We start from the raw sequence: 22,961 nt of genomic DNA on the forward strand, positions 1-22,961 counted from the left end.
TTGAAATCTTTCCCAACTCAACCAGGTGCCTGTTAACTGTTCCATGCTATGAATTTAACCTCTGAGCTACCATATCGATTGTCAAATTTGGCTCAGCTTCCACAAGTTCGAGCAAGGCGTCGGAGTTAGAGACTTCAGGACGGCCAGCGCGCGGGGCATCCTCCACGTCGCAGTTACCACTTCGGAATTTTGAAAACCACTTTTGCGCAGTCCTTATACTCACGGTATTCTCTTCGTGAACATTGTTTATTTCTGCAGCGGTAGTTGTTGCATTTTTACCACTTTTATAAAAAAATATGCCTCTTATACGCGTTCGAAGATTCCATTTTATTTTTTATCAACACGTCCTTCTATCCGCGATTAAAATCACTTATTGAATGCACAATATATCAAAGAAAATATAATCCGTTATATTCCACGAATCATTTTTTGTTTGAAAAAATCGTACAGAAGTAGATTATTTGTAAAATACGCTCGAATTTATGGACTGACCTGATACTAGAAATTTTTATTTTGTACATGCGTTTTGTTTGGTTAATAGTTAAATGCTCTCATTCCTATTTCTCATCTGAAAGCGACTTATATACTTTGATTCTTCGAAATGACTACAGATTTATACTCTTCGATTCTCTGAAAAAGACTACAGATTATTTTCAGCTAAAACCAAAGTTTATTGTAAAGACCTGGACGTGAAAACTTTACAGGTATTTACTTTGATCTTCTAATAAACCTATATTATCGCACTATACAACTGTGCCGCAAAGAATAAATGAATAATAATGAATAAATTAGTGCAAAATGATGTTTAAATATGTAACTGACGCTTATATCCATTGATGGTTGTTTTGGTTGAGCTGATTCTTGTTTTGGTGGGGTGGGTTTTGAAATTGTTCCACAAATGGCGAGACCTACAGTTTTATGCCGCCCCGAATGGCAAGAGGAGCTTTTTCATGGCAGAAATACACTCGTCATTTTCTGGCGAGAGGTCACCTCTCTCAGAATAAACTTTTACATTCGGCTACGGCTCCTGCAAAATGATAGTATTTAGTATTTTAGTAAGTATGTATTAGAATGGGTTGAGGTTTAACTCGATATTTAAATTTGAAAACATATTTTTTTGTTGGGCGGGGGGGGAGATGCAATTTAATAAAAAAATATACTATGTATGTAGATGTGCATGCACTACATGTAGGCATAGTTAGGTTAGGTTATACAGGCTGACCGAACCCATGCAGAGACCATTTTGGTGCATAGCGTTACTAGATCAGGTTTACCATGTAGGTATGGTACGCTAATTCCTTTTTTTTCTGGTATTATACTTAAATGAGTCTTGGCTCGACATAGCCGTCTTGTTTATACTGTGAAGAATATTTCGCGGTTTTGTTTTGCATTTTATTTTAACTGGTGTTTTTTTTTTTTGTCAGTGAGAATTTGTTTTGCGGTATTTGTAGCGATGATTTGTGCTTTTGTTATTATTGCTATTTTGAGGTGGTATGTAGCATTGACTTCGTTTGGTTGTTGGGTTATTATTATTTCTTAAAACCGTCGTATACATACATATGTATCTATGCATTAATATATAAGCAAATATGTTCATTTACATATAAACATTTAGGCAATGAATTTGTTTTTGGGGATTTTAACGTTGTGGTTAACGTATGCTTTAATTTTGCTAAATCATTCGAAAGGTGAGCAACTTGCCAAAAACTGATTAATTTGAAATTTATAATTACACTGGCAAACATTACGCAAACTGAACGAGCTCGTATGGGAACTAATGCCGCATCCATCATACTCTCCGGATATTGCACCTTGTGATTATCACCTTTTCCGTGGACTTCAATCCCATATGAGTAACAACAACTACTCCTCAAAAGAAGCTATAAAAAGGGATATCGAAGCGTATTTTGGCTCCAAGGGCAAACAATTTTTTGAGCAGGGAATTAAAAATTCGCCTAAACGTTGGGAAGGCATTGTAAATAATGAAGGAAAATATATTATTGATTATTAAATACTTTAAACATCTTTTTTATTAATTTTAAAACCACTTTTAAAAAACGAGCAAACTTATGGACTGACCTGATACTAGCATATCCATATATAATTTTCTATCGGGAGTATAGTATAATGGAAAAAAAAAAAATACTGTATTTACTTCAAGTTAGAATTTATGTTTATTTGTCTAGCGTGGAAATAAATATTTCTTTATTTATCGTCGTGAAATTCTATTATAGAAACTTGACGGAAGAATATTGGTAAGACGCCCTATATATAACAACTTTGTTCCCAAAAAATGTCACTTTCACCTAGAACCGTTCTGTTTCAATGAGAAATCTAAATTGGTTCGCACAACTCTTGGATATTGTCTAAATTATGCCAGGTTCGAAACGGGCATTGTAATCTATGGTTTCTTTATGTTGGACTACCTTTTGCGTCTATTCTTAGAATATTATACCTTCTGAAATTGTTTGAAAGAACTACACGTTTTTAAATAATTTGCAGAATAGTTTCCATAAAAAAATTAAATTTTTTTTTTTTCGAGGGAGGTTGGGTTAAAAATGCCTTCGCACCATATAGTAACCCTCGTTACTACGTTAAAAGCTTTATCGAGCGGCCGTATTTAACTGTCATGGGTTGTTTCAGATTTTATTAATTGGCATACCCTTTAACTAAAACCAGAAAAAAATGTGACCCCGGAACTAACATTTGAGAAAAAGTGGGTATAAATCTTCTTCTTCTTAATTGGCGCGATAACCGCTTACGCGATTTTGGCCGAGTTTAACAAGGCGCGCCAGTCGTTTCTTTCTCGTGCTAACCGGCGCAAATTGGACACACCAAGTGAAGCCAAGTCCATCTCCACCTGATCTTTCCAACGCAGAGGAGGCCTTCCTCTTCTTCTGCTACCACCAGCGGAGCGTTTATATCCATTCGGACGACATGACCCAGCCAACGTAGCCGCTGGATCTTTATTCGCTGTGCTATGTCTATGTCGTCGTAAAGCTCATACAGCTCATCGTTCCACCACCTGCGATATTCGCCGTTGGCAACGTGCAGAGGTCCAAAAATCTTAAGCAGAATCTTTCTCTCAAACACTCCAAGTGTCGCTTCATCGTATGTTGTCATCGTCCAAGCTTCTGCGCCATACGTTAGGACGGGCATGATGAGAGTCTTGTAGAGTGTTAGTTTTGTTCGTCGAGAGAGGAATTTACTACTCAATTAGTCCAAAGTAGCACTTGTTGACAAGAGAGATTCTACGTAGGATTTCAAGACACTGAAATGACATTGTTATCGGTATAAAGTAGGTATAAAAATATAAATATCTATCAACTTTCTTAGAAAACTATTTTTAAGAAAAATTCTGTTTCGTATCGAGTTTTCGGGAGAAAATATCTAAAATTTAGTGATTATAAAAGCATAGATTTGTCGTTTTATTTGCTGTTGAGTTTCAGTTTTTATAAAAAATGCAGGGTATTTCCGAAATAACTGTTTTAATAGTCAGATCACCTACTTAACCAATAATCAGATCATTTGAATTAAAAATTTGATTGTTTTGTAATCGGACAAATATGTTTATTAAATTTAAGCTAAAATATAAGTGAAGTAGAAACAAGAAGTATAATTAGCATACACCTTTATTTGCTTCGAAATAAACAAAGGTGAGTAATCTAATACCCGCAACGGGTTAGCAGGAAAGTTTATATGTATATGTAGATGTACAAATATATGTATGTGTATACCAACATGTGCACAATATCAATGAAGGCCACGTCTAGCACATTGTCAACAAAATCTTTGTTATTTTGGCCCAATGTATTTAAGTATATAACAATAGACATGACCATAAATTAGAATTGTTAATTAAAAATATTCACTCAAGCATAAGTTCAAGCGAAGCCCATCACCTGACATTTTTTGATATTTTTGTAAGTGTTAGTTAGGGTCAATAACCCAATCAAGAATACAGAAAAACAAATAATAAATTATCAACTCAAATGTTCTCCTACGACGTGGAAATGGACTGCGACAGCAAAAACAAAAATTAAAACATTTTGATTTTTATAAAAAATCGCGAAAACCGCGGCCCACACCCACGAATTGTGAGTGGTAAATTTGGCAAACCGCGGAAGTAGACAGCAATTAAAATCCATACAAATTTGTAATATTGATTAAAACTAAAACCCTTTAATACAGATTTTTGCGAATCTCTAAATCAACTACTAACTGTATATTAAATGTCGTTTTGCTATGTATGGCAATGTCAATGTCAGTGGCAACAGCACTGACGAAGCGCTGGTCTCACCAGAGTCACGTCAAGAGTGTGCAAGCGTGCATGGGAAAATATCGAGTACGTACCCTGCTGGAATATCCACTGGAACGAAACAATTAGTCATATTTGACACCTGTAAACTATATAAACAGGCAAATAATGAAGCGATTAAACATCAAAACAAATATTCTCATCACTCGAAATCATTTCGTTTTTATTTAGTAAAACAGTTATTCAAAAACGAAGTTGGATGTTTAGTTATTTATAAGTACAACATAGAAGTATTACGAAGGGCGCCTTTTATATGTCGGGATTAGAGAACAAAAACAAATTTTAATCATCGAAAATCACTTTATTGTTTTTCAAAATATTCTTCATGAAGATCTATACACTTTTGCATGCGTTTGAATGAATTGCCGAAACACTTGCCACTCTGAATGAGGTACCTCCAAAACATGCATTCTGAATGCCGCACCCACTTCTTCAGGTGTCAAAAAACGTTGACCTCTCAGTTTGTGTTTTACGTACGGGAATAAAAAGAAATCATTCGCATTGTCCTGGTGAAGAGTGATCCGTTTTGGCGACTGGTTTTCCTAATTTCTTGGAAGACAACTGGCAAACAAATGGTTGTGTACCACTTAGAATTTATTATTCTGCATTGTTCTAGTGGTACGGTTGCGACATGACCAGTTTTTCCGAAAAAACAGGCGACCATTTGCTTGGATGTGCTTCGTGCGCGAACAACTTTTGTTGGATTTGGCTCATCTTGAAACACCCATACAGTCGACTGCTGTTTACTTTCGGGCTCATATGCCAAATCCATGATTCATCACCTGTCGCGATGTCATAGACGTGTTTCGAAGCCCCGCGATCGTTTTTTTTGAGCATTTCCTTCGACCAATCGACACGAGCCTTTTTTTTCTGCGATTGACAAATTGTGTGGGATCCAACGCGAACAAATTTTTTTGACAGTCAAATGTTTATGCAATATTGAATTTATGCTGGTCCCACTAATGCCTAAGATTGTCTCAATCTCACGATAGGTCACATGACGATCTTGCAATATCAGTTCGCGCACAGCATCAATGGTTTTCGGAATAACAACTGATTTTGGACGACCTTCACGAAATTCGTCTTGGAGTGAACTACGACCACGATTGAATTCACCATACCATCGATAAACACTGGTCCTTGATGGAGCTTCATCGCCAAAAAATGAATTAAGTTCATCCATGCAATGTTGCTGAGTTAATCCACGTCGAAAGTTGTAAAAAATAATCGCACGAAAATGTTCACGATTTAATTCCATTTTTGGACCGAGATGAATCTTTTAAGGGGTTATACGCCGTTATGAAGCAAATAAAAGACGGGTTGTCAAGGATTTATCCTGAAGAAACTTCAGAATATTTTAATTTGAAAAGCATCCTTCAAGAACGGAACAAAATTTTTTATTTATGAAAATGTTGATTATAGAGCGCGCTGCAGGCGATTTCTGGAACCTCCTTTAAAAAAAGACGATTTACGGTGAACATCGTAACTCAGGATTGGATTATCTGAAATCAAAAAACCAAACAAATTTTGTTAATATGTTAGATTATCTAGTAATTAATCGTTCGGCTAATCAAAATAGTGAATTTTCACAAAATGGCAGCTATTAAAAGAAATGATTTCGATTTTTACGTTAAAATTTGGCCGTAAATTGATTATAAAATAGAAAATAAGTATCAGATTTACAAAAGGAACGATTAATTACTAGAAAATGTATCTTTAAAGATTGAGTTAAAACGGTTGACCGATCAAACAAGCCGTTTTCGAGATATCGTGTACACCGACTTGAAAAATGCCGTTTTGAAAAAAACACGTTGAAAGTTTCAATACCTACCTTAAAACGTGCCGCGGCATCTCTACATATTTAGGTATAACTCCGAAAGTATTGCTTAGATCTACTTAAAAATTCGTGCGTATACTTTTGAATATATGTACGTTACAAAAATGCAATAAAAAAAAATCGATTTTTTTGAAAGTCATAACTGCGTATAACCCCTTAAGTTACTGTAAACAACACAAATAGCGCTGGTATTTCAAAACATTCTGAGTGCGTAAAAGCCATAGAATGTCAAACTTTGCGATACAGCTGTCAGTTGCCAGATTGCAACACCAGGGTTGCCAAATCCCGACACATAAAAGGCACCCCTCGTAAAATAGTTGTCCTCTCGCAATCTTTTAAGTTTGCATTTTTCGGTATTACAGTTTATAAGGAAAAACCAAAAAACTAAAATCGATTTTTAAAATTTCTGCAGCACCGTTGAGGCGCACTTTATATTTTCACAGTTGATTATTCTGAAGTATACATTATACGTTCTAAATTACGTTCAACGATTTCCGAAGCAAATCAGGCAATACCAGAAATATTTCAGTAATTCAGGCTTTCCCTGCAGGGTTTATTTTGTATATACGTATGTATGTGTTTATATACGAATATGTGTAGTTACATACATATGTACATATGTGTATATACAATTTGGCTTTACCATAAACTCGTCTCAAAGGTACGGGTGCCAGATTGGGTGACTGTGTTGACTGAGTTGTCTGCCGGTGATGAAACTAGTTGATGACGTAATGGCGATCAGTTGCGGTTGTAGTGACCATCTAAACGTGGCTCCAATAGCTTTTTTGTATTTGGTTTTCGCATGCTAGTATATTTTGTTTTTCATTCTTTAGCTGCTACTTCCATATCACTTTTGTCTCGTCAAAAATGCTATCCAAACAGCGTGAAGGCCTGCAACTTGCAATTATGGAAATTTCTCATATTTCCGACTAAATTTAAATTTGCAAACAAATATTTATAGTTTCAACTACATGCTATTCTACTCCACTATTTGAAGGCTCTAAAAATGTTTTATGTTAAAATATACTTGTGCAGCTGCGCTTATAACTTTAGTTTGATAACAACCAGCGCTGTGTGAACCAATAAATTTATTTCCGTAAAATGTGCGTTTAAACGAAATTTTTGTAAAATTTTTTATATTGTGATATTTAAAAAGTAAAAAACTATAAGCTTATTTCAACGAAACACTATAGAATTGAATAAGACTGATTGAGTTTAAAATACAATAGTTTCTTGGGATGTTCTGAACTTAAGTCAACAAACTGAGAAATAAATTAAAATTAAATTAAATAAGAAACGATAAAATGCGCATTTTATACAAAGCCGTACTGGTGGCTTCCTTTCTTACATTCACCTCGTGTCAGTCGACACGCCAGAATAACATCGCGAATAGAGGCCGAAGTCGCACAACAGCAGCCAGTGATGTCGGTCAAGGAAGGACCTTAGGTTTAATTAGGCCACTTATCGGTGGTTTAGTTCGTGGACGTCCGCTACCACTTGGCAGCCTTGGCAGTGGCGCGCTGCAGTCAGATCCTCTCTACGATGGTGGCTACCCCAGTTACGGTGGTATTTATGGCGGTTATGGTGGGACCCCAATTTATGGCGGTTATCCAGGCATTTTTGGCGGTTACGGTCCATTTGCCTACCGTCCACCCCCATATTACCCTCTCTATGGTGGCTACAATCCCTATGCGGGTTATCAACGTCCATCTTATGGCTCATATGGTGGTGGGCTAAATGGTTTGAGACCATCTTCACCATCAGGCGGAATAGGATCAACATTAGGCAGCGGTGCGGGTGCGGCCTCAACAACTAGTCAAGCGCAACTCGCCAATCAGCTTGGACAAGCGTTGGGCGCTAGTTTACGTCCATTACTAGCGGCCGGCGGTGGCGCTAGCGGAGCCAGTGGCGCTGGTGGTGCGGGTGGGCTGGCGAGTCTATTGGGGCTGTTGGGTTGAGATGCTGTAAATTTTAATTTTACTTATATTTGAATTTGAAGATATTGTAAATGAGAATCGGTGAAGACTAAAGCTGCAAGAAAATTTAAGATAAGCGTGCGATTTGTTCACATTGAAAAGCAAGACTATTGCTTTTTGAGTTTAAAATTTTGTTTTTTAAATACAATGAAAATCGTTCATACTAATACGGAAATTTATAGTGTTGCTGTCTGATATTAGTTTTATATATTGTAGAATAACTTAAAAAATAATATAAAAAATATTTGCTCCTCGAATATCTGAAATTAAATAAAGAAACAAATATTGCCAAGTTTTTAATAATAGAGAGAGAGTGCTTGCGTTTCTCTAGGTAGTTCTAAATATCTCACTTAATCAACATAAATGTATGGATGTGTTTTGTTTGCGCTAAAGCAACTTAAATCGACTAAGTCCTTTTTCGGCGATGTACTAAAGTGCTAACTTCCCTCGAAATTTTTTGTCAATCAATCATTCACAGCCATAGCTTAAGTAATTATCTTAATAAAAGTTCAATAAATTAAAAAAATTTAATGCCGAATCAGAATTTTTTAAGCAAAGTATTTTTGTCAAATCTCCATTGATATATATACATTTTTCCATTTCCATTTTTCTTAAATTATATCTGTATTTCGGTACTATCGGGGAAAACGACGGCCGTAATCTACTAGTGTAGAAGTATTTTCGGCTTACTCTAGTCCAGAACTCTATGCTCTTGTTTCTACTTGTAATGCAGGGTGATTGGATAAAACCGCTGACTTTGTCATTTGTTTTTTTTTTTCATCTCGTCCCCTTAGCATTAAAATAGCATATAAATTTTTTGATGTTTTGAGAAAATGAATTTCAAACTTTTTGTCGAAAATAGCTCTCACTCAAATCTCGTTATGTCTGTAAATATTTATTATTTTTTGACTGACGTTTTGACCCACCTTGTGGAACTAGAATTTGACAAAATTTTGACCACATATAAAATCGACGATGGAGAATCCAAAAATTCAAAAAAAAAAATAATAGCCTATGAGCACATAGGCTATTGTTATACTAAGGGGACGATATGTATGAAACACAATATACGCGCACGTCAAAATTTTCATGATTTTTTGGCAAAGTTCGGACTACATTTTATTTATAACGCGTTTGATTTTGTTATTCAGCCCCAGAGAAAGAAGTCCAATGGTGTGAAATCGCAAGATCTCGGCGGCCTTATGACCTCACATCTTCGTGAGATATTTCGTTCGCTATACAGCTGGTACTATTGTGAATAGAAGCGCATTGTCTCTAGTAAAATATTCCAGCGCAGATAGATTTTCACAAGCCAATATAATTAAAATGGCTAAGTCTACGGCGGCCGCCGTAGCCGAATGAGTTGGTGTGTGACTACCATTCGGATTTCAGAGAGAGAACGTTGGTTCGAATCTCGGTGAAAGACCAAATTGCAGGAAAAGTTTTTTCTAATAGCGGTCGCCTCTCGGCAGGCAATGGCAAACCTCCGAGTGTATTTCTGCCATGAAAAAGCTCCTCATAAAAATATCTGCCGATCGGAATCAGCTTGAAACTGTAGGTCCCTAGGGTTTTTCAATAAGGGCGGGTAGATGTTGAAATGGAATAAAATGGCGTTTGCTGTGTGGCACGTAGCGCCGTCCTGCTGGAACCACATGTCGTCTAGGTCCATATGGTTCAATATGGGCCATAAGAAATTGGAAGGGCCATAAGAAATTGGAAGGGCCACCACGTCTACCGAAAAATGGGCGCAATGCGCGCAACGTTTGCGTTAATGAACACTCATTTTGAGAATAAAGTTTTATCATTTGAACGTGCTGTTCAATCGTGTATCTTGCCATGATGATTTGGCATAAACAACTGAATAATAAACAAAAGATTTGACAGATGTCATCAAAACAAAATGGCTGCCACATGGAGCCAAAATCGATCCGCGCCAATTGAAAACCCCTTTATATTAGTCTCCTTTACAAAATAATCCAATAGCTTAGTATAGCGCTCAAATAACGCACACTTAATATGAAATTCTGATTTCATTCATGTATAAATTTCTTTTTATATTTTATGATGAAAAAATACAACTTGTTTAAATTCGAGAAATAATTTTTGTGGCAACTGAAGACTCGTTTGTCTCTAAGTTGAGTCTAAAGTGGCATTCAGTAATATTGTATTTTTTAAAAACTTGTCAAATGGGCAATGCATAGAAAAACAAACATAAATCATCATAACGAAAAAGTAAGTACATAAATACAGATGGTCAGGTGCTGACTGATAAATAACTATATTTGGTTCATACGTTTCACACTACTTTTACCTCCCCACGAATCCACAGTTGTCGCCAATCTCATTAATGGAACACTTTTGCAGAGCACTACATCCGGACTTGGATCTGAGCTCAACGTGTGTCAGCTGGTTTCGTCAAGCCACTGAACACTGTACCGAATTGATTTTGCAAAAGAAGCGCGGTACGGCTTTCTGGACGACACTTAAAAATTTCCTCTTTCCCAATCTTCAAACATCATTACTTAACCAAAAGATTCCAATCAGCATACATCCGAATCGGTTATCCGTAAGCGATTGCCATGCGCTCTTCCTGGACATCGTTAACGATTATGTGGCGCGTGCCCCCCGCTATGCCACCGAAGCAGCCACTAATGCTTTACTCTGGCAAATACTCTATTCCCTGATGGGGATTATGGCATTAGGCACCTTATTGGTCACTACAATATTCGCCTATCGTAGATATGAACAATCACTGGAGAAATCGCTTGATCCACTCGCAGCGGCCTTTGTGCCCGAGAAGTGTGCTGCCGCCTTTATGAATCGTAATATGCGTGTGCTCAAGTATGAGCTTCAACGGTTGCATGTGCAACATATCATACAACCCGAGGAGTTGATTTCACCTGATGGCACTACGACACTTGTCATGAAAGTTTCATCAAAGCTGAATTTCATAGACGGCCTTGTGAGCAGCACGGGACATTGTACCGGACGGTTGTATCGTCTGCAAGAGTTGAACTCCAAAGTGAAACCTGAATATAAAACTGAGACAATAGCGAAGATGATGCGTTTCACGAACAACTATTCGCGCAAACTACATTTGATGGTGATATTTGAAGAAGATCCTGTCTATGAAGATCTGCTACGGCGACGCCGACCAAGTCCGACAAAAACTGCACCACCACTGGCGTTACCAGTTATAACCAAGAAGAAAAGCTCTAGTAGGCTATCAATGCGTCGCAGTGTCTCACGCTCCAGCAGTCCGCCCAAAATTAAAGCGCCCAGTCCACGGCAACCAACGCAAATACCGCGTAACCTCACCCGACTTGCCTCAAGTGTGATAATGAAGAAGTAGCTGTAAAACATGTGGGTAGCTGGCGAACAGTTTCCACGCGAGTGTGTACATTTGTGTGTGTGTGTGTATGGTATGCTGGAATGCGAGTGACAGGTGTTTACGTATTGTGTGTATGTCAATAGTCAGAGAAAATGCTGCAGGCAGTAAAAGATCAAGTTAATGAGTTTTTACGCAATTATTTATTGCCTGATTGCTGTACTTACAAGAAATCTAAAATCTTTTGTAATCACTCACATTTTAGCAAATATTCGTAAATATTCAAAATACATAAATTGCTTAGCTACTACATACAACGAAATATATATATGTAAATGTGTATAAAATAGCATTTTAAATTACAAATCATATATTTATGTATGTAGGTGTAAATAACTGTAATTAAAGTAGAAATAAGGTACATATGTATTTTTAACTATACAGAAGCAACAGCACCGTTGCTTGAGTGGAGGGAGAATATGTTTGTTAGTGAGAAAATAGTGGAAAAGTGGAAAATCCCCAACAATGCTGATGCAACGGAAGTTGGTAGCGCGCGAAAGGACGAAATGTGGACAAGGTGTTTTTTTGTGTTTTGAGAAAAGAAAACTTCGAGAGAATAGAATAGAAAAACTTGAAAGTAGAAGCAAGAAGACGTAATCTCAAATAGACGCCTGTTAGTCATTAGAGTAATAATCATAAACCAGTGAAGAAAATGGAAAATGGCATGGTGAGCATTGATACATATTCCTATACAGGTATAGGTATGTATGAGGATGCATTTGGATAAGTGTGTGTATGTGTTGAAAAGTAGAAAGTGTGCAGGCTAGCATTTGAAAGTCCTATTATATGTAATGAATATGTATGCATGTAAGTATGTTTGTTTAGCCTCGAATGTAGCTCATTTCCGTTTCGATTTTCATATGTATGTACGTTGTGTTGTTGTTGCTTCTAATTTGAATTATACGCAAATAGCTGTTAGTTGTATCATTGTTCTTGTTTTTTGTTTTTTGTTTTTTTTTAGTTTGTATGTTTTGTGGTTGTTGCAAAATATCACGTTAATTAGCATTGATCACGTTTTACTTGTATGAAACTCGTATGTATGTAATAATGAAAAGGTGTTATTAGTTGGTTCTAATTTTGGATCTTATTTGAAGAACCTGCCAGGTCCTCCAGCGCGTGCTGGTGGCGGAGTTGGTATATGAGCGCCTTCGGCACGATATCCGTTTTCATCGGCAACATAAGTGATTGTATAGAGAACACCATCGGGCCCAGTGTAAGAGTAAGAGCCTTGCATGACCTGAAAAAGGAAGACAACAGGAAACCTCTTAATGTGGATGAGAGAAAAATTAATCAATAATACGAGGAAGATTTGCTAAAAAACAAAAACCAAAAAATAGTGCAAGTAGATGAATATATGCACCAGCAATAATAAATAATAAATCTAATTTTTTGTAAAAGGTAGCAAAATGGTGTTATTTTAAAAATTTGCTGGCGTACACAAGCAAGTTTTTTTTTTTTTTTTTTTTTTTTTTTTTTTTGTTTTTTTTTTTTATTACAAACATAGATACAATATAAAATACATAACAAGCAAGTTATTGTATTTTTAAAGGTATGACAATAATTTATTATTTATTTTAAAGTAAAGATTCTACAGTGTATATAACTCTGTACCATAGCGCATTCGAAAATGTAGAAGCATTTGAAGAAGAAGAAGAATACCAATTTCTTGATGGGTTTTGCAAGTTTTTCTCATTGCGGAAGTACTTAACTAGCTAGTACCAGGTGCAAAGTCAAAAGCTAAATAAATATACATAATTGAATTGACAAACGGGAACTTTGACAACAAGATGAGATTTCTGTTTAGGGGCCGTTCATAAACCTCGTGTCCCGAATTTCAGAAAAAATTTGCCCCCCTCCCCCCTTGTGACTCTCTGTGACAAATCTTTACACAACTCCTGAAAGACACGTGATAATTCGTGATATAACCGAAACCCCTCCCCCCAGCGCATCACGAGGTTTATAAACGGCCCCTTACCTGATTAACTCAACTCGTTTATTTCTCTTTATATTAACGGCTTTTGTGTCTTCGGTAACTCCCAATAAAATTTTTGGAAAAATATTTTCGTAGAACATTTTAGTCCTCATTTTTGATTTATATTAACAAGGGGTCAATTTGGTTGGTTGGTTGGTTTAAGGGTGACCCCGCATCGGAGTGCCACATAGACCGCAAGTTGGGTCCGTTGTGTTGCCCTAGAGCTCATTATGTTATATGATTTCCCCACCTAACCGAGATTTTTATTGTAGATTTTGGTCAAAGATATTAATTCGTTTCGAGAATTTGCTGAGAGATTCGATTTTCAGGTTCGAGAGTACTGAAAGATTGTCAATTGTTGGAGAGCCTAGAAGAGCGAGTCGACTTCTGGCTAGACCGGGACAACTGCACAGCAAATGTCTACTCGATACTTCCTCATCTTCGTCCTCGCAGTATCTGCACAGGTCGTTTTGAGGAACCCCGAGACGACGTGCGTGAGTGCCCAAGAGGAAGTGGCCGGTGATAAGAGATATTATATGCCTTAGTTCGTATTTCGAAAGACTTATAAGGGTTTTTGTTTGTTTCAGATTTTAGAATGGCCAGATTTGTCTGGTCGTAACGCAAGTAGTTTCCACTCGCCACCTCCAATCAGCAATACTGTGAATTTCTCGATCCATGAGCATTTTACATGTTGAGAGCGGAATGTGGATTGTGGGTAAGTTACTAACATTTGATTGCGCAGCTCCAGCTCTTGCGAGCTCATCAGCTTTGCAGTTACCTTCGAATCCACTGTGACCCGGTATCCAGATAACTTGGACAGAATTCTGAACACTTATCTCGTTAAGAGATAAGAGACAGGATCGAACCACATCTGAGTGGGTATAAGAGGAGCTGAATGTTCGAACGGCCGCTTGACTGTCGGTGAAAAAGCGGATCAATTTGGTTCGTAAAAAGTAAGATAGGAGGTTAAATTAGTCCAGAAAATGATCTCCGTTAATGGAGAATATTATTTCTCTCATACATCGACTTATACACTTTTACCTCTTTGACCCAGATAAAAAAAATTAGATGTTCTGAACTAAATATGTCTTTTTTCTATGAAAGAAGTCTGTTCAAAATTTACTTAATGGATTAGGTTTTCATTTTTCTGTTTATTGACGGCCTCAAGGAGTTAAATACATGTATGTATGTATATGTTTTCTGTTTTCTAATAGCGAGTACCTTATTTCCAACATAACAGCTCGGCCTCATTTTCTCCATTTTGGGAAGTTTTGTGGCATTGGCGCCTTCTTATTTTCATTTGTTTCGGTTAACGCGGAGTGCTTTTCAGAAATACAGTTCACTCCGACTAGAAAGCGGACCCGATTCTTTCTACAAAAATTGCTAACGACTTCTACTAACTAACTAAGCTAGAAAATGAAAACGAAGTTGAAGAAAGAGAGTTCTTGAGGGAAATAGTACCAAGTCGTGGTTGTCATAAGAATTTTGGGCGCAGTCGTTTTTTGTTTGTGGTTTTTTTTTGTTGAAGAATGTTAAAATTAACTCATATTTAAATCTAATTTCTGGAATTATTATAGAAATCAATTGTTGCATATGTCCTGAGAAGTTATCGCTTAAAGACTAAAAGAGTTTTTGTCATTAAAAAAGTGCTATTTTACTACTTTCGATGCACTAACGCCTAGCGAGTAGTGACTGAAACCAAAAGGTTCCTTGGATCCAACGCTGCATGTGACTAGGTCCCGCCTGAAAGTATGCGAAATGGTTCGATCGCATCATAAGAAAAGCGTCCTGCTCTTCACCATATGTCGCTCAAACTGTTGTTGTTAAAAATGCCCATTCTTATATTTCCTAAGTAGATCTCTTGTCTAAGTCGTTTGATCAGCGCTAAATTATTGTCGCTTTTACATACAAATTTTTCGCAGAATTCTCTAGGCATGTATTTGTTATGTCATCAAATGTCAAAAATATGTGAAAGTAATAATTCTTGTAAAAATAAACTCTACCATAGACTTATTTCATCGTGCGCCTAAATGTATACCCCCCGTCCAACATAATCTTCTCGCCACCTACAAACCTCCATAACCAGGAGTAACACGCCTAAAAGCCGAAAAAAATCTCTACACTACATTTAGTTAAGTCACTGCTTAAGTATTTACTGCGCATCCGCCACCAATTTATAGCTTTATTATGCAAATTAAAAAGTTAATCAATACTACAATAACTCACCTGCGCCTCCACTTGTGTACCCGGATTCTTCAAGTAGCCCGCTTCATCGGCGCGTATGCCATTGCTGGTTTCATAGCTGCAATGCAGAAAGAAGTATAAATACCAAGCTGAATAGTCAAATATCTATTAAAAAAAGCTTTTGAAAAAAAAGTATTTTTTCTAGATGCTGAAAATCATTTGCAGCAACAATATCAATTGAAATGTCCTAACGTTCGATAGTAAATTTAAATTAATTATTCCGAAGCACTTTTACGTTGATCGAGTATTCATTAGTTACTTAATGACTTTTTCATTACACATTTACTAGCTCTTTAATGACTTACTTACTTGTATGTGTACGAACCATCTGGATTCAGATCGAAGCCCTGCTTTAATATCACTGCGTTTGCCTCATAACCGCGCGCTTGAGGCGGCAGGCCACGTTGCGCATCCACGCCACCAATGCAAGAGAGCGTGGCCACAACTGCAGCAGCTAATAACAGAAATGATGCCTTCATGATCTGAAAAGGGGGTAAAATACCTGTAAGTGTGTATACGAGTGTATATGCAAATAGAAACTATAAATTATTTAATTTGTGCCTATAATTTGCCTATTTGCAAGTACTGGTAACGCTGTTAAAATAATTTATAGTGCTTTTGAATTCTTTTGCATTTTCGTGCATTTTGGGTTTTGCACGAATTTTTGCGATATCTACGAATAGCAAGTTGTTGCTTACCACGCAACCGCTTGTACATATGTACAGGTATGTGCGGATATGGCTGTCAGCAGGGTTAAACGAGTGTAGTGTGATTTAGCCGTGGGCGTGTGTTGGCATATTGATTGCCTGAAGCGTGCTTGGAACAGCAATTTGGAAAATAATTTAACATATTTATTGCGTGAAAATGCATTATTTATACAATAATTACCAAATACTGAGGTAATGCTCATTTTTAGTAAGTCGTAGAAAAGTACGGTATGCAAAAATGGATAAATTTTCTAAAGGGTTTTTCAATAAGGGCGGGTAGATATTGAAATGGAATAAAATGGCGTTTTCTGTGTGGCACGTAGCGCCATCCTGCTGGAACCACATGTCGTCTAAGTCCATATCGTTCAATATGGGCCATAAGAAATTGGATGGGCGCAATGCGTGCACTGTTTGCGTTAATGAATACTCATTTTGATAATAAAGTTTTACCATTTGAACGAGCTGTTAAATCGTGTAACTTGCTATGATGATTTGGCATAAACAACTGAATAATAAACAAAAGATTTGACAGATGTCACCAAAACAAAATGGCTGCCACATGGCGCCAAAATCGACCCGCGCCAATTGAAAAACCCTTTAGTATTTATGTTAAGTTCCTAAATATGCATAAATCTCCTACGGGACTGAAAACTTTATCAGCTCATGGGAGGTTCGTGCTTATGAGAAAATTGTAAAAAATGTTAATAATATGTTAAGCGAGGGTTGTCTGCTCAAGACAACCGCTTAAGATAGGAGTCCGTTAGAAGAGAATGCACTGTATTAGTATTATATAAGTAATAAAAAGATGTTTGTATTGTAAGAAGCCAAAAATGTCTGACCAGTATTCCCTAGATACTTTTGCATATAACAAAGACCATATTACAATATTTGTACAAATTCGTCAAATCTTCATCAAAATTTGCAACTTTTGAATCAGAATACAAAAAAAAATCGGTATGTACAGTTCTAATTTGAGTTTGAATTCAAATTTCTCGTTGATTTTCGATAATTTTTTCGAAATTTTTGACGAAGTTGTGCATTTTTTCCATATAACGAATGCATGACATTTTATTTTCTATCGAGCAAATGTGTAACACTTTACAAAACTGTTCTGAATTTTTATAAATATTTTACACAGTTTGAAGGTTGGATTGCCTTTCTTAGTGGCGCTTTCTTCAATGAGTAATGGGCAATGCACTGGTATTGAAAATATTGGTAGAAGTTTACCGACTTACCGACCGAGTACCGAATTGAAATTTTATCGATACACTTACTGATTTTTCATTTATTTTTAATAAGTTTATTGGGCTTTTGTGAAACAACTGGCGTTATATTTATGAATATCTTATTGGTTCGCGAACATCCTCAGAATCTTGTTTGGTAAACGGTAATTGCCCAAATCACTCATCAGCTACGAATGTCATTTTCAAATACAGATTCATATTCGAGATTTGAAGCCATAAACAATTAAAAACTTGCGTTGTAATTGATTTTTTTGTTTTGTTCTAGAAGTAAAATAGAATGACGACGACATGTGAATGAATGAAATCTAAATTTTCCGATCAAACTTTATTTATTTGAATTATATTAATCACTAACTGCTGCTCAAAACTCGGTCTGCATGTCATACTATCATACATTAGCTATAATTTTATTTGCATACACTGGGGTCCACTAATCTTCATTCATTTTCATTTAACCACTAAATATTCTGAATATGCCGATGACCGGCTTCTTGTTGAGTTGGCAAACGTTTTTAATAGGCTATATAATATGGGCCAAGTATCTGAATGTTTCCAAACAAGTCTAATATATCCGCGCTTTAAAAAAGGTATAGGAAATCTCCCTCCAATTATAGAGGTATCTCATTCATGAATTGTGTTGCAAAGATAATGATGGACATTTTAAATGAGCGACTCACGAGCTGGGTAGAAAATAAAAATATTATAACAGAATTTCAAGCAGGTTTCAGAAAGCGACATTCAACCGTAGATAACATGTATAACCTAGCAGCAATAGTCCATATTAAGTTTAGGGAGAAGGCAAGAATGTACGCGTTCTTTGTGGACTTTAAAGCCGCTTTTGATACTGTCCCTAGACAACTATTGCTATACAAGCTTCGTGAAATAGGAATCTCCACCAAAATGGCAAACTTTATTGAAAGTTATTACAGAAATACATGTTCGATAGTAAAAGTAGGAGATGAAATGAGTGAAAAATTCAAAATATCGTCAGGAGTAAAGCAAGGGTGCCTGCTTTCACCTTTGCTCTTTGCTCTTTACTTGAATGACCTGCACGACTGCTTGGAGGGGGGACTCTTTATAGATGAGTTAAATATCCGTTTGCTATTATATGCTGACGATATCGTCATATTCGCAGATGAGGTTAGTGCTCTTCAAAAAATGATAAGCAACTTAGAAAAATACTGCGAAAAGTGGAATATGTAAGTAAACTTATCTAAGTCAGCTATAATGATTTTTCGGAGAGGCGGTAGAATAGCAGAAAAAGAAAAGTGGTTTTTTCACGGCGAAGTTATACCAATAACGAAATAATATAATTACTTGGGTGTAAAGCTAACATCAAAAATCAGTTTGAAGCAACATATAGAAAATAGAAATGTTCTAGCGAAAAATAGCATTAATGCAACTTGGCGCATATTTCTTAGTAAAAATAAAATTAAGTTGTCGGCAAAATGGAAACTGTTTTTAGCGGTGACTAGAGCAATCCCGAGTTATGTTGCTCAGGTATGGGGAAACTAATTGTTTGAAGAAGTAGACAAAATTCAACTTTATTTTTTAAAAAGGGTACTTCATCTCCCGAGTAATACGTCATCTTATTGCATTCTCTTGGAGACAAATGTTCCAAGTTTTCATTTGTATACACTGCAGCTTCACTTAAAATATATATTCAAAACGTTATTTGAATATGATGATAATAGATTGCCTCATTACTATCAAAAAAGATTTTAGAAAAACAGATATTTTGGGTTGAAGAAATTAGTAATCTAGCACAAAAGTTAAATATAGCAAGTAACTGGGGCGCTTCAAATAAAAGAGAGTGGAATAGAAATATAATTCCAATAATAGAAAATCTTCATGATTCGAATATTCGAACTTTATGGGAAAGGGCACACCAAAGCATCCGATTATATAAGAAATTCGACCATAACAACACCAGAAGCTATTTAAACGATAATACTAGAATCTATAAAATTATGTGGATTATGAAAGCCAGATGTGATTTAATATACTTGGGAAGCCAAAGGGATTTAAATTGCACTTTATGTAACTTAAATGAATTAGAAGACATCACACATTTCTTAGAAAAATGCCCGATACTTAAAAGAATTCGTCAAAAATTTTTTGAAAAATATAGTTTAAACCGAGATGAAATCATAGAAATTTTAAATGGTATTGGCCCTGCTGGATATAATAACTTATTTAAGTTCATCACTAGTGCTATAGAATATAGAAAATTAATTTTAAACGAATTCAATACATAGTACCATAGTAACATATCGCACCTTAAATACAAAAGGGGCACAACTCAAAATTTTCCACACTCGAGCTTGACTTGTTTACAGTAGCACAGAAAACAAACTATGTGACATATCACGCTGAAATTTGCCATGTAAGCTTATAACAGTCCTACCAAAAAACAAAAAATTTATTTTTGCCATATGTCATCCGCGGACCGTTTTATTGATAACGTCTCGTTCATATTTGAGCAGAAGTACATTTTGAGTTGTGACCCTTTTGTATTTAGGGTGCGATATGTAAAATGTAAGATTTTGTTTTTTTTTTCTACAAACGACCTAGTGTCACTGTTGTACGTTCTAATGTTAATGATTAAAAATGAAATGTAATGCGTATTTAAAAAAAAAAAAGTCGGACAATAAATAATAATAATAAATAATAAATATTCTGAATATGGACCAGACTGGACCAAAACGATGTTTCTATATACGCATCTTGATTTTAGCGACAACATGCAGGTTACCTGACATCTTATGTCTTATATTTAATTCAAGTTTATCCTCCAGTTTTTGAGAAATTTTGTAAAAACGAAAAGTACCATCATTTTTTTAATTAAGCCATTTATGTGTTAAGTCCTAATGGACTAGCCTCATGGCATACACAAATTGTGATCGCAAATGTATACTTTTTGTTGTTGTACTGCCATGGTAATTACTCAAACCATGAGCCAGGTTATTGCCACTGAATATTAATTTTTTTATGTTTTCTGTTAATGCTCTTTTCACAGTTTTACAGCGCGGTTTTTTCGCACTGTTTTTAAAATGTGGCATCCTGTGTTGCAAATGAGGTGATCTCAGATGAGGGAACTTTGATAATTAGGTGATAGATATGAACCTTACATACATATTTGTGAAATATTTAGTTCTTAGTGAAAGATGTTCTTAGTAGGGAGTGACTTGAAAGTTTATGAGAAAACAAGAACTACTGTAAAAAAACAAAAAAATCTAAAAGTAACAAATTTGTGTGCATAAATGAAGTTAGTTTGCATGATCCAAATTTTCAGTGGTCTAGGTGCAGTTCTAAAAGTAAGAGGTTCACATTTTTTTATATTTTTTGATCTCCTTTTAAGGAACTCATATATGTTATGTATATTCATAAGGTTATAATTGGCGCGCCCATCCTTTGTGAGGTATTTAGCTGAGCTCCGTCTCCCCACAGATTTATGCCGCCTTGAATGGCACATGGATTTTTACGAAAAGCTTTTTCATGACAGATATGCACTCGGAGATTTGCCATTGCGTGCTCATTTGGTGTTACATGCTTAATGGGGGTATCAAGCTCGGGCCCTACCGAATGGGTTTCATGCACAAAACCACTCGATTGTGGTGGCCACCTAGGATAGGAACGATTTTAACCACACATAATTTCAGCAAAACAATAGTTAATCAGTCCAGTGGAATGTATGTATATATGCATGTATGTATGTATGTATAATTTTTAAAAATCTTCTGGAACTACAATTTTGGATTCATATACACAAAATAAGCAATCTGTGTTAGATTACATTACACTATTTTTTCTTATCATTTTTATGAACCAAAAATCCAAGAAACACAAATCCTTTTTTCTCATTAACAGCTTCACTAAGCAAACAACACAAAGCATATTCACAGTAAATTTAAAAATCACATAAATATTTTAAAATATATAAACATGAATTACTTCAAGGAGCGTTCTAAAGATTTTATACTGTAGCAAATTTGCTTTTCAAACCGTATCCGTCACTTACTCGCGCTTAAAACTTGAGATCGTCTTCGCTTGATGGCTCGTCAAAAAACTTTTGCGACTAACCAAATAAAATCATATGCTTTTATACTGTTGTAGCGTGCGATTGGAGCAACACTACTTGCCAATTGTCAATTGCATTTGCAGCAAACTGCGCTGTGCTAAACGAAACAACAATACAAACAATACCGGCAATGGTGAGAGATGAACAGCGGCAAGTCAACCTATCACAACAAACACTCAGCAGAAAAAAAAAAACAGAACAGCTACAAAGATAAATGCAGCGGAATGCATAAATGTGCTAGAGCCGCTAAGAGCATCCGCAACAGCAATAGTGATGCGAGCAATAATAAAAATAACGAGAGGTATAAACAGCATCCAGATTGAAGCTAAAACTGCCACGCTATTACAGTTGCTGCTGGTTACATTGTTATTGTTAATAGCGAGAGAATGCAGAAAGAGTAAATTCTGTGGACTAGTTGTGTGTGGGGCTGCGTTTGCAGCGCAGCGCTACGTTCGGTGTACCGGCGACCGAGGAGGCATCGCTTTGGTGCAGCGTGTCGTATGCGCAACATTTCATTATGGAAATGCAAATGGGCGTTGCGCATGCGCCCATCAATAAGAAATGTATGTATGTATATGGAAAAACAAAACAGCAACATGATAATAAAAATAGCAACACACCTCTCAGGTGAGTTGCAGTTGTGTGTGTGTTTTATGCAGAATGCAGTCGTGCTGTTAAACAAGCACATACCCACGTACATACATACATGCACGCGCACTGAACGAAGCAGTTCCGCTGTGAAAATAAAAACTACTTGTTCGATACTCTGGCAAGAACAAGTGGCATGCAGCCAACGTCAACCGAAGCATCATCGCACAGCAACTGCCGCAGTAGACGAAGCGGCATGGTCGTACACCAGCAGCTTTATTAGCATTATCAGCGCCAGCGGCTGCAGCCCACCAACCAACCGAATGAATGGCAAGGCGAGGCAATGCGGCGGCAGTGGCAGTGGCAGCTATTGGAGTGTCATCTACATACACATACATATATACACTCACAGCGCCGTCTCTTCTGCTCACCAGCAATCGCTGAATAATCTACACACAAGTAATTTATGTGAATTGGCAATGCGATCGTTTTATTGCATTAACTTACAAGTTATTACAAGTACTTTTCAGTGATATAATTGTAGATGAGTTGAGATGCGCTTGTAGTTGTATATCGATGGCGCGGAGTGCATTGGCGGTGCGCATG

At 36.4% G+C, this 22,961-nt stretch overlaps 3 protein-coding genes across 4 annotated transcripts; 2 read left to right on the forward strand and 1 right to left on the reverse strand.

Moving 5' to 3' along the window:
• The first annotated feature begins 7,459 nt into the window (after positions 1-7,459).
• LOC128867110 (prisilkin-39) lies at positions 7,460-8,113 on the forward strand. Its single transcript, XM_054108209.1, has one exon. The coding sequence runs from the start codon at positions 7,460-7,462 to the stop codon at positions 8,111-8,113; it is 654 nt and encodes a 217-aa protein (XP_053964184.1).
• A 2,164-nt stretch (positions 8,114-10,277) lies between these two features.
• On the forward strand, positions 10,278-11,483 carry LOC128867724 (uncharacterized). The gene is made up of 2 exons (XM_054109175.1): positions 10,278-10,363; positions 10,461-11,483. Exons 1-2 carry the CDS (start codon positions 10,325-10,327, stop codon positions 11,481-11,483), a joined length of 1,062 nt encoding a protein of 353 aa, XP_053965150.1. The 5' UTR covers positions 10,278-10,324.
• Positions 11,484-11,643: 160 nt separating this feature from the next.
• Positions 11,644-21,816, reverse strand: LOC128867725 (endocuticle structural glycoprotein SgAbd-2). Of its 2 annotated transcripts, none has more exons than XM_054109177.1 (4): positions 21,708-21,816; positions 16,045-16,217; positions 15,718-15,793; positions 11,644-12,756 (listed from the first exon to the last, which is right to left on the reverse strand). In XM_054109177.1, exons 2-4 carry the CDS (start codon positions 16,212-16,214, stop codon positions 12,604-12,606), a joined length of 399 nt encoding a protein of 132 aa, XP_053965152.1. In that variant the 5' UTR covers positions 16,215-16,217; positions 21,708-21,816; the 3' UTR covers positions 11,644-12,603. The 2 variants fall into 2 exon arrangements, with proteins under 2 accessions (XP_053965152.1, XP_053965151.1); XM_054109176.1 differs by having other exon boundaries at positions 21,641-21,764.
• Between the last annotated feature and the right edge of the window lie 1,145 nt (positions 21,817-22,961).

This window comes from Anastrepha ludens, chromosome 6 (genome assembly GCF_028408465.1).
Source record: "Anastrepha ludens isolate Willacy chromosome 6, idAnaLude1.1, whole genome shotgun sequence".
In the NCBI taxonomy this organism is placed as follows: domain Eukaryota; kingdom Metazoa; phylum Arthropoda; class Insecta; order Diptera; family Tephritidae; genus Anastrepha; species Anastrepha ludens.

Bases quoted from the DNA above. Each gene is read 5' to 3' on its own strand.
- LOC128867110 (XM_054108209.1), top strand. From the start codon at position 7,460: ATGCGCATTTTATACAAAGCCGTACTGGTGGCTTCCTTTCTTACATTC.
- LOC128867724 (XM_054109175.1), top strand. From the start codon at position 10,325: ATGCATAGAAAAACAAACATAAATCATCATAACGAAAAA. The intron at 10,364-10,460 runs GTAAGTACATAA...ACGAATCCACAG, and splicing joins TAAATCATCATAACGAAAAA to TTGTCGCCAATCTCATTAAT.
- LOC128867725 (XM_054109177.1), bottom strand. From the start codon at position 16,214: ATGAAGGCATCATTTCTGTTATTAGCTGCTGCAGTTGTGGCCACGCTC. The intron at 15,794-16,044 runs GTAAGTAAGTCA...TCTGCATTGCAG, and splicing joins GATGGTTCGTACACATACAA to CTATGAAACCAGCAATGGCA. The intron at 12,757-15,717 runs GTGAGTTATTGT...TTCCTTTTTCAG, and splicing joins GTACACAAGTGGAGGCGCAG to GTCATGCAAGGCTCTTACTC.